Source organism: Lynx canadensis, chromosome C1 (genome assembly GCF_007474595.2).
Source record: "Lynx canadensis isolate LIC74 chromosome C1, mLynCan4.pri.v2, whole genome shotgun sequence".
In the NCBI taxonomy this organism is placed as follows: Eukaryota; Metazoa; Chordata; class Mammalia; order Carnivora; family Felidae; genus Lynx; species Lynx canadensis.
In genome coordinates, this window is record NC_044310.1 from 75,538,943 (window position 1) to 75,550,256 (window position 11,314).

General features: G+C 39.6%; 1 protein-coding gene across 1 annotated transcript in view; it reads left to right on the top strand.

Moving 5' to 3' along the window:
- The window catches only part of LRRC8C (leucine rich repeat containing 8 VRAC subunit C), an 82,546-nt gene extending 72,751 nt beyond the window's left edge, over positions 1-9,795 (top strand). Inside the window, 11 exon segments of the mRNA XM_030324035.1 lie at positions 3,168-3,231; positions 3,234-3,257; positions 3,260-3,439; positions 3,442-3,486; positions 3,489-3,569; positions 3,572-3,651; positions 3,653-3,998; positions 4,001-4,591; positions 4,594-5,126; positions 5,128-5,209; positions 5,212-9,795. Coding sequence (XP_030179895.1) covers positions 3,168-3,231; positions 3,234-3,257; positions 3,260-3,439; positions 3,442-3,486; positions 3,489-3,569; positions 3,572-3,651; positions 3,653-3,998; positions 4,001-4,591; positions 4,594-5,126; positions 5,128-5,209; positions 5,212-5,432 — 2,247 coding nt within the window. The 3' untranslated portion in view covers positions 5,433-9,795.
- The last annotated feature ends 1,519 nt before the right edge of the window (positions 9,796-11,314 follow it).

Below are 11,314 nucleotides of genomic sequence, written 5' to 3' on the forward strand. Positions count from 1 at the left end.
GGGGGAAGCGCTCCCTTTCCCTGCTCAGCTCTGGCCCCCGCCTACTGCTTACTACACAGACTGTTACAGCATCCGTTGAGACCACTAATGGGAAACCATCCAGGAACATGACCCCAAACTGAACTGCTTACTTGTCTCTCTTCTGTATTCCTTAAGGATAGTCTGCATTCTAGGCTTCCTCCTATTTTCGATCCAGGGTTTTCCAAGGTACGAGTCCTTGACCCCCCCAGAAGTGCAAAAGATGCTCCACTGAAAGTGAGATAAAAACAAAAACTTTTAGACAGGCATACCTCATTTTATTGCCACTTCCCTTGATTGTCCTCTGCAAATACTGTGTTTTCACAAATGGAAGATTTGTGGCAATCCTGTGTTGGGCAAGTCTGTTGCGCCACTTTTTCCAACATTTACTTGCTTTGTGTCTCGGGTCACATTGTAGTTCGTGCAAGTTTCAAACTTCTCCGTTCTTATTGATTATTCGCTTGTGGCGATCTGTGATCAGTGATTATGACTTGCTGAAAGCTCAGAGGATGGTTTCGTATTTTTTTGACATAACACTTTCGCACTCTTTCATAGACAATAGTATAGGCGTAAATATGCACTGGGAAACCAAAAATGTCATTTGACTCACTGTGTTGCAGTATTGCTTTATTGTGGTGGTCTGGAACTGAACTTGCAATATCTTCAAGGTATGCCTGTATTTATTTAGGCTTAAAGGGAAGGGAATTAAGCTTTCTAATATTTCACATATGAATTGACAGGACTTTATGGTTATAATTTTGAATAGAAATAATATACCGGGTGGGCACGCTCAACATTTTTTCCCTGACATGGGACAGTGATAAAAATGTTCCGAAGACCACCACTCCATTCTCACACCTCGTAGCCACCAAATTCTGGTTAAAATGCAGACCCATTATATTATTCTTCCCCTGCTGCTTTTGTGGTTTTTTTTTGGTAAATTTATTGTCAAATTGGCTTCCATACAAACACCCACTGCTTCATCCAGCAGTGCCCTCCGCAATGCCCATCCCCCATTTCTCCCTCTTCCCTGCTTCTTTTGATTGACATAATGTGTAATTGCTCTGTGCTTTATCTTCCAGGACAGAACTTATAAATTTTTTTTAATGTTTATTTATTTTTCCAAGAGAGAGAGAGACAAAGCGTGAGCAGGGGAGGGACAGAGAGAGAGAGAGGGAGACACAGAATCGTAAGCAGGCTCCGGGCACCTGGACCTGATGTCAGCACAGAGTCTGATGCGGGGCTCCAACTCACAAACCGTGAGATCACGACCTGAGCCAGAGTTGACGCTTAACCGATTGAGCCACCCAGGTGTCCCAGGACAGAACTTTTATAACTCTTGTAGAGAGACTTCCTCTCTCTCCCTAGCCTCATTCTTTCCCTGTTATCTGCACAGGGTATTGAAGAAGTAAGCTTTTTTTCCCCCCTAAAACATATTTGCATAAGTAATATGTTACTACATAAAGTAAGACTGGTATCTTTTTTGTTTAATTCTAGAAATCGGTAAAATAAAATAAGAATGTGGGCTCTGGGTGCAGGTGGCCTGAGTGACTTAACCTTTCTGTGCCTTTCTCGTCATCTGTGAAACGGGAATAATAAGAGTACCTGCCTCATCAGATTAAGGTGACAATGAAAGAATGATTACCTGTGACATTCTAGAATAGGGTCAGTTGCATATTAACACAGCAGAAGTTTTCTGCTGTCACCCACTATAATCACCATCCGTATCTTCATCCCTCGGAGAGAGATGGGCCACACCCAGACATACGGAACTCGAACTGGAATACCAGTGTCAGTTCTGATTCACCCACTTTCTCAGCAAATACATGCTGGTGTTCTCCTTTGTACGGGGCGCTCTGCGCAGTGCTGGTGCTCCACTCCATTGTCAGACCTCGTACTTCTCTCCGGTGGCCTGTATCTCCCATGCCATCAACGCGTGGTCACATCCCCCATGCCACGGCAGCCCACTTGGCAACGGATTCAGTTCCTGCTTCTATAATCCATAGAAAAGGCTTTGCTGTTTATGACCAAAATCACTAAGTATTTTGCTGTTGCAGAATACTGAATGCTATGGTTTTCCAGCCATTTGACATTTACGGACAAATAGATCTTCCCTGCATTATTAATCCCACGTGTATTGCTGTCGATCCTTGGGTGTTATTCTCCTCTACACATTTGATTGTGTTCAAAGAGTTCCACCTACATGGACTTCTTCGTAGGGACAATTCCTCCTGGTTGATTCAAAGAGTACGCTGCCTTACATTCCCTCATATTCAGAAAGTATGCGCGCACTATCTCTTACCCAAATTTCAATGTCTGGGGCTACTGGTACATTTTTTAGGGATTACTATTTTTTCTGATGAATGAAGTATTGGTACAGGAATAAAAGTGTGATGGTAATATTTGTATAAAAAGCCAGCAAGTTTAAAACCTAATTATTTTACTGTGGAAACACTTCTGTATTGTTCCATATCTTTCTGCAGAGAGATGAAATGGCTTTCATAAAAGCTTAGTAATTCCCATTGTAATAAGGCATTGCACTCCTGTGCATGCAGTCGGGATATGGGTAGAAAGTAAAGGGGAAATGATAAAGACAAATTCTTCCACGTTCCCTCCTTCCAATCCTTTTAATTCTCATACACAAGTTTATGTCATCTCAGAAGCCATCCGCATTCAAGATTGAGCCTGATAAGGGGTGACTAGCTGGCTCAGTCAGGAGAACTGTGACTCCTCATGTTGGGGTCATGAGTTCAAGCCCATGTTGGGCAATAAATCTTACTTAAAAAAAGATTGAGTCTGATAAGGACATGTACTTCCCATGTTGATTGATTCTCCAGCTCCAGTGAGGGAAGAAATGCAAAATTTTAAAACACACAAATATTCTTTAGATATTTATTTTGTTGTGAGTTGTTCTAAGTCCTAGCAGAACCGCTGTGTTTTATGTCATGACTTACACATGCTGAACAAAGTCAGATATTTCACTTTCCCACCATGTGGGCCGAGGATAAAATCCTGGTGCCGGAATCGAACGTTGTATTCTCCAGCAAGGAAATGGACATTTATTGGATGTTATTGCTGCCCTCTCCACACTAATGACATTATCAAAGCTCTTTGAATATATAATTTGGAATATTACTTCTGTGTTTCAGGTCATGCAAGACAAGATAATCTGCCTTCCAAAGAGGGTTCAGCCTTCTCAGAACCACTCTTCCATTTCAATGTCTCTCAGGCAGTTGCCAGCCCACCCCACTGCCTCCCCCTAAACCATCTCCTACTAACCCTGCCACTGTGGAAATGAAAGGACTAAAGACAGATTTGGACCTTCAGCAGTACAGTTTCATAAACCAGATGTGTTACGAGCGAGCCCTCCACTGGTATGCCAAGTATTTCCCTTACCTTGTGCTCATCCATACCCTGGTCTTCAGCTCTGCCGCAACTTCTGGTTCAAATTCCCTGGCTCCAGCTCCAAATAGAACATTTCATCTCGATCCTGGGTAAGTGTTTTGACTCTCCATGGACCACCCGGGCTTTATCTGAAGTGTCTGGGGAGGATTCGAAGAAAAGGACAACAGGAAGAACAACATGAGCAGGTCCAACACCATCCAGTCTGGTCCGGAAGGCAGCCTGGTCAACCGCTCAGTCACTAAAGTCGATTCCCGAGAAGTTTGTGGTCGACAAGTCCACGGCGGGAGCACTGGATAAGAAGGAAGGTGAGCAGGCAAAGGCCTTATTTGAGAAGGTGAAGAAGTTCAGGCTGCATGTAGAAGAAGGTGATATCCTATATGCTATGTATGTTCGCCAGACTGTACTTAAGGTTATAAAGTTCCTGATCATCATTGCCTATAATAGCGCCCTGGTTTCCAAAGTTCAATTTACAGTGGACTGTAACGTTGACATTCAGGACATGACTGGATATAAAAACTTTTCTTGTAATCATACCATGGCCCATCTGTTCTCAAAACTGTCCTTTTGCTATCTGTGTTTGTGAGTATCTATGGACTGACGTGCCTTTACACCTTATACTGGCTGTTCTATCGTTCTCTCCGGGAATACTCTTTCGAGTATGTCCGGCAGGAGACTGGAATCGATGATATTCCCGATGTGAAAAATGACTTTGCTTTTATGCTTCATATGATAGATCAGTATGACCCTCTGTATTCCAAGAGATTTGCGGTGTTCCTATCTGAAGTGAGCGAGAACAAATTAAAGCAGCTGAACTTAAATAACGAGTGGACTCCTGACAAACTGAGGCAGAAGCTCCAGACGAATGCCCATAACCGGCTAGAATTGCCTCTCATCATGCTCTCTGGCCTTCCAGACACGGTTTTTGAAATCACAGAGTTGCAGTCTTTAAAGCTTGAAATCATTAAGAACGTAATGATACCAGCCACCATCGCACAGCTAGACAATCTCCAAGAGCTCTCGCTGCACCAGTGCTCAGTCAAAATCCACAGTGCAGCGCTCTCTTTCCTGAAGGAAAACCTCAAGGTCTTGAGCGTCAAGTTTGATGACATGAGAGAGCTGCCGCCCTGGATGTATGGGCTCCGGAATCTGGAAGAGCTCTACCTGGTTGGTCTCTAAGTCACGATATTTCCAAAAATGTCACTCTTGAGTCTCTGCGGGATCTCAAAAGCCTTAAAATTCTCTCTATCAAAAGCAACGTTTCCAAAATCCCTCAGGCCGTGGTGGACGTGTCCAGCCATCTGCAGAAGATGTGCATACACAACGACGGCACCAAGCTGGTGATGCTCAACAATTTAAAGAAGATGACCAATCTGACGGAGCTAGAGCTGGTCCATTGCGACCTGGAGCGCATTCCCCATGCCGTGTTTAGTCTGCTCAGCCTCCAGGAATTGGACCTCAAAGAAAACAATCTGAAATCTATAGAAGAAATCGTTAGCTTCCAGCACTTGAGAAAGTTGACAGTGCTCAAACTGTGGCACAACAGCATCACCTACATCCCGGAGCATATCAAGAAACTCACCAGCCTGGAGCGCCTGGCCTTCAGTCACAACAAAATAGAGGTGCTCCCTTCCCACCTCTTCCTATGCAACAAAATCCGATACTTGGACTTATCCTACAATGACATTCGGTTTATCCCACCTGAAAATCGGAGTTCTACAAAGTTTACAGTACTTTTCCATCACCTGTAACAAAGTGGAGAGCCTTCCGGATGAACTTTACTTCTGCAAGAACTTAAAACTCTGAGATTGGGAAAAACAGCCACTCGTACTTTCCCCGAAATCGGAAATTTGTAGTTTCTTTCCTACTTAGACGTTAAAGGCAATCACTTTGAAATTCTCCCGCCTGAACTGGGTGACTGCCGGGCTCTGAAGCGAGCTGGGTTAGTTGTCGAAGATGCTCTGTTTGAAACTCTGCCTTCTGACGTCCGGGAACAAATGAAAGCAGAATAACTTATTTTTCTTTAGAGCTTGACTGACACATGCTTCTACCAAATACAGTATCAATAATTAGGTAGTCTTAATGCCTTTCCTATTTTATTTTATTTTTTTTCTCTTTCACACAAAATGAAATGTACACAGAGATTGAGCAAGGAGTATGTATTTTTTAATAAAAATTTAATTGTATTTTCTCAACATTAATATTTTAAAGTTTTATTTGTCCTGGAACCTAATGTATCTATTATTGTTTTCTACTGACAGGAACAGGTGGTTCCATCTGTTTTTTGTTTTGTTTTTGTTTTTTTTTTTTGGTTTTTTTGTTTTTTTCCTTTTTTTCCATTCTTGTGAAAGGGAGGGAATTTTGAGTTGCATGCTTTTGGTATTTTTTAAATAGTCATTTTGCCAAGGTCATTTTTAGCTTGTTTACACCTGTACAGAGTCCTTGTTTTGTTTTCATTGTGTATGTACCAAGGAATTTCAGCTAGTTTATTGTAATACCAGCTGCCTTCTCCATTGGCCACGTCCTTCATCCTACAGAAAATTTTTCTCTGGAGTGTAAATTCACATAAGTGCATTGTCACAGACGAGTGTTTTTAAAATTTCTCCTCCTCTCCAAAAGAACCCTAAATTGTGTTATTTCATATACCTGACAGTGAAAGTTATCCTTAGGCTAGGATTTTGTGAGTGAAGACAATAATCTTCCATGGTTGGCTTACTCGAATCGGTCATTTGTAATCTAACTGATCTGCGTTTTCAACGACGTTTCAAAAATATCATTTAAAAGCAAAATACAGAGGCCCGCCCCGCCCCTCGCCTTTTAATCTTAATATTGCTATGTAGTACTGGTGAACAACCTTAGAGAAGCTAGATTTATTTTAATTAAAATAGATAATTAAATTTAAAAATCAGAATCAGAAGCCTGGTTTTTAAGTAATTTAATAATCTCTGATATCTTGATATGTGGGTACATCAGATGGAAAAAAAAAAATCGCTGCGAAAGCACTCTGTTAAAGGGCTGGCGCACTGTAGTCAGGCGCCCTGATTGCCCTGGGCGGTGTGGGGTGGTCATCTATTCAGATTCTGCCTGTTACACAAAATACCCATATATACAGACATGGAGCTCCCTTAACCCTGCCCTTGCTGCAGATGCCAGTGATGCAAGCACAGGAACTTTCTGCTCTCTTTTGGCTTAAAATAAGCATCTCATCTAAAATGGTTCTTTTACTTTTGTTTCAAAGGGGCGAATAAATAGCTAAGCGGATGTCACTCAACTAATTTTTGCTTGATGGTCAGCGGAGCTTTTATTTATCTTTGTATTTAAACCAACATAGTATGCACCTTGGGCAAAATCCATCACTGATTCTTACTCTGTTAGAACAGGAAAATGAAAAGACTATTTTGTGCCCTCAATCCAGGAACAGTATCACCAATCATGGGATTTTTGTTTTACGTAGTGAATCCATACGGACTGTTTCCGGAACTCTAGTCTGATCTAAGAAAGTTTTGTGACTTAACAGCGCAAGAAAATAGGAAGATGATTTGGGGGTTTCAGAACACTGCTTTTAGAATTTGCTCCTTGGTCCTGGTGATTTTGCTCAGTGCTGCTTCGAGTCGTATACAGAACATTAACTACAGAAACTCCTCAACGGATACATGTACCTCAGTCGTGTTTTAAATGTTATGAGATGTCATGGAGTGAAGGATTTGGGAAAGAGATGCTTTTCATTTGTTTAATAATGAAATCACATAGTCCAAAGTGCTTTACTGTTTCTGCTCTGTGTTAAAGTGTTCAAATGGTGATTTTGTATAACTGATTTATTTCCCACTGGAACTGAAATGATATGTTTAAAATAGTAACATGGTTATATTTCTTGTATGATAAAATATTCAATTCCAGAATATGGTGAGGATCCTGATTATGAACGATGTGTTGTATTTAGAAACATAGCCCTATTTTGTTTTAAGCAAACAAAAGACCTGGAAGATTCTCCATGGCCGAGCATGACAAAAGTACCCTGTTGAAAGGTAAGCTTAAATAACTACTGGTAAAACACTGGGTGCACTATATTTCTGGACAAAATTTATAGTTATTTTCTATGTCACCCTTCAAAAGGGATCTATTCAGGTTAAAAATCATATTTATGCTGAAGTGTTTATCTGGTGTTAATTCATAATCTCATATGGGTTCATAACTGAAGTAAGGCACTAATAAGTAGTTTTCTCACTTGTAATAATTTGTTCACAATTCCAAGAGACTTTGATCTGCTTTCTTAATGATGTCACAGGCTGACCCCAAACATAAATTCTAAATAACATCCAGTAAATCGGTATTGCTCTATGACTTTATGTTTTAACTAAGAAGGAAAATTCATAGATGTTTCTATTAGATTTTATAAAAATTCAAAAGTCTCAAATGTCATCTTGAGTCTCAATTTTCTGACTCTGGCCCTTCTTAATATTGTAAGGTTTTGTTCACATTTATAAGCAAAAAGTATTCAATTACGTTTAGCCTTTAAATGGGAAACTCAGGTAAACGAACTGCTGACTTTTCTAAAGTCCTTTAATGGATCAACTCAGTGTAAAAGGGGTATTTACCTAATCCCTTTCTGTATTTTACAAGTGCTCTTGCTAACAAGAAACAAACTAGCTCTTTTTCTCCAACCTCTATAGGATTCATGAGAAACTGCTTATGTAAATATAAAAGCACCATATGTAATCATAACTCCTATGGCTGCTTGACGCCCATGATGGGTATGCTTTTTGGTCAGTTTTAATGGTTAAGTATCAAACAGCTTATTTGTCTGGTGATGGTCTGGTTGAAACAGAACATATAAGTATATCCCAATGGAACTCACACCTAAGGAGACCACACCTCAGAAACTAGTCATGTGTTAGGTTTTTGTTTTGTTTTGTTCTTAACACAACATTTTTAATATAAATGTTCTTGATACAGTGAAACCTGTTACTTACAATTGTAAATTTTTTCTTATTGTTCACGCACCTCTTCCCTGCTGTTACATTTCCTATGTAGCTACTGTAAAGAGTTCGAACAATTCACATGGCATCCTGTTCAGCAGGCACTGCGTTTTCAGAAAGCCTTGGAAAATATGCCTGCTATGAGTATTTTGTTCATTCAGAGGTTCCACTTTATTTGCCTCTCAAGCCGTCTTCATGAAAGAGCATCTTAAACCTCCTGGATTCTTTCTTGGGCTACTTGGTATGAGGAAAGCCCAAGTTCTTGCAATATGCTATCTTATGATTTCTGATATTAAGAAAGAGAAGACAAATTCTTTACATCTCTTCTTACCATTTCCCCCAAGAAGAGTTTTGCTGTTGTTTATTTTTCTAATTCTTGTTTTAAAAAGTCCATTTATAAGTAGTTTATTTTACTTTCTAATTTCATGCCAAATACCTGATCCATAGTAATGATGTATTTACTTAAACAGTGAACATTCATGATCCATCTTTATGAAAATGGTCAGCAGTACTTAGTAGTGAATACATAAGATACATTTTAATATAATTTCAACTCGTGTTGTATTAATTCTGAAAGTGACCACGCTGGTCAAGCAGTTCACATTTTTGGTAGGATCTCAATAATTCACAGTAGGGTCCAATAGCAGCCTTAAGTTAGTAAAACAAAGGAACAAAACAGAACAGTGAGCAGTGAGGGGAATGCCTCAAGAGTCTGTAAGGTATTCTCATCTTTTCTTGTCTATTCAGACCCGTTGTAGGAAAATTTGGACAGTCTCAGCCAGGCCTGCCATTGATTTTTCAGATTTAGGCCTCAGTGACATGCTTCTAATACAATTTCATACTAGCTTTCAAACTAGGTGTCCACTCTTACTCCTTTCTCCCAGAGCCACACACTGACAAAAGTTAACATCCTGAAGTTCATTCTGGGGAAAGGAAAGAGTGTCCTCCTGCCCCCAAGGAATTTTTTTTTTTTTAAATCAGAAGACCTTGAAAAAGGGTACTTTGAAGAGCTTAATTTGTTGGCCGTGTTAAGTAACAGTTCCTCTGCATGGTTTTTAACGTGGTATAAATTGGCTTTCTGCGGAATACTAGTCTCTCTCCCACCTGATCCTGCCTCTTCAATGAATATCTTTACTGGGGTTGAAACTCATAATGCCTTATGTGCTCACTCAGTTGTTGTTTGTTTGTTTGTTTGTTCTTCCTACGACTTGTTTTCTCTCACTGTCTCTATGTGTTCAGATTGTGTCAAATGCTGGTAAACCTCTAAGATTGTCAAGGAAATGCTTGAAAGTTGATTTGTCACAGTGCGAATTCATGATAAAATGTCTTAGTGTTATTTGGCTATGTAGTACATAGGAACGGAAAATAACTTAAATAAAGACATTTTTGTAATTTAAAAGTGAGGTTTGTCCCTTATTCGATTGTAGAAATCATATTTATCTTTTGCATTTCTCTGGTGTTTTGCATGTTGTGTTGCCAAGGCTCTCCGTACTCTGCAGGAAGTAGGCTGCCTGGATCCTTCCACTTCGTGTCCAGCCTGTTTCTGCAATTGTGACTAATTATTTCCTTCCTTAATTCACTGCACTGCATCTACCTAAGGTGCCCCTGGAGTTTCATTTGGGCAATTAGCACATTAATATGTAATCTGGGGTGCAATTTCTGTGCATTTGCCAGATCAGATTGTACAATTGCTGTCCAGCCCAGCTTTCAGTAAATACTTTTATGGTCATGATCGTGGTTACTTAAAGCAATCAGAATGGTTCTCAGTTAGGATGCCCCCCGTTGTTAACCACGTACACACCAGGCTTATGGAAGCCCTTTTTAGGAAAAGTGAATACACCACTTATACATAAGAAAACCGCGATTGGTAACTTTTGAAGCTAATTTGTCACTTAACGTATTTTTCTATAGTCATCTATGACTCGTTATTTTACTGATGATCAACTGATAGTCCTTTGGAGAAAGACTATTGAGACTAGGAAGGATTCTGAGTTGGGGAGAGGCCCTGTGAATGTGGGCATCAGATTGTGTGTGAGCTCGAGAAATTTTGGACACAAGAGCAGAGAAATACAATAGAATAGACACAGCTGGTGATTTCAGTGCAATTTGTACATACGAAAAAGACTATCCACTGGTCCCTTCTAATGTCCCATCTTCTGGTCCTTTCATTTGTACAGAATAGTGAGATAAACACTGGAATTAAATAAATTCATTCACTGTTGGTCAGGCTAGTAAGATATAAGCATTTTTGTTTGGGTGCAGAAGTCTGTAAGAGGAAAGTCACTGAAGGGAATTTTTGACTCAGTGGGGGTACTTACATGGCCATAGGCCTCCATATTTATAAATCTAAGTTTGAATGTTATCCTAAATATCCAAGTAGTAAAAGAAGTGAAAGGCTGAATTATTTTTGTGTGTAAGTCTTTGAATGCAGGCTATACTTTACATTTCATATTTGAACAAAGCAACGTACAACCACATATAAGATTGGGCCCACAATAGATGACAGTTTTTTCAAAGTTAAAATATTTTGCATAAAAGACACAGCATGAAGCAAAGGTAATATTACCAAATGTAAACCAAATTGGCTATTCTGATTATTTTGATTTAGGGATTCCTGTTAGAAAGTTTGGGAACAAGTTGAAAATGGGCTCTCTCTTTAATTTTTTAATCTTTCAAGGAATTTATTTTATTTCAACTCAAGCTACATCTAGACATCACCATTAAAAACAAAGTGTCTTAGTAGCAGTTATCAGGTAATAATAGATCTTGGGAAAAGCGACAAAAAAGGGGTAGCATGTAAATTTTATGTTTTATATCTCCTCCATAGTCTAAGAAAAAAAAACTTCTAGCAGTGATTTTGCTATAAAAAATTTTTTTTTGTAACGTTTCTTCAATCTTCATTGCACAGGTTCTTGGGA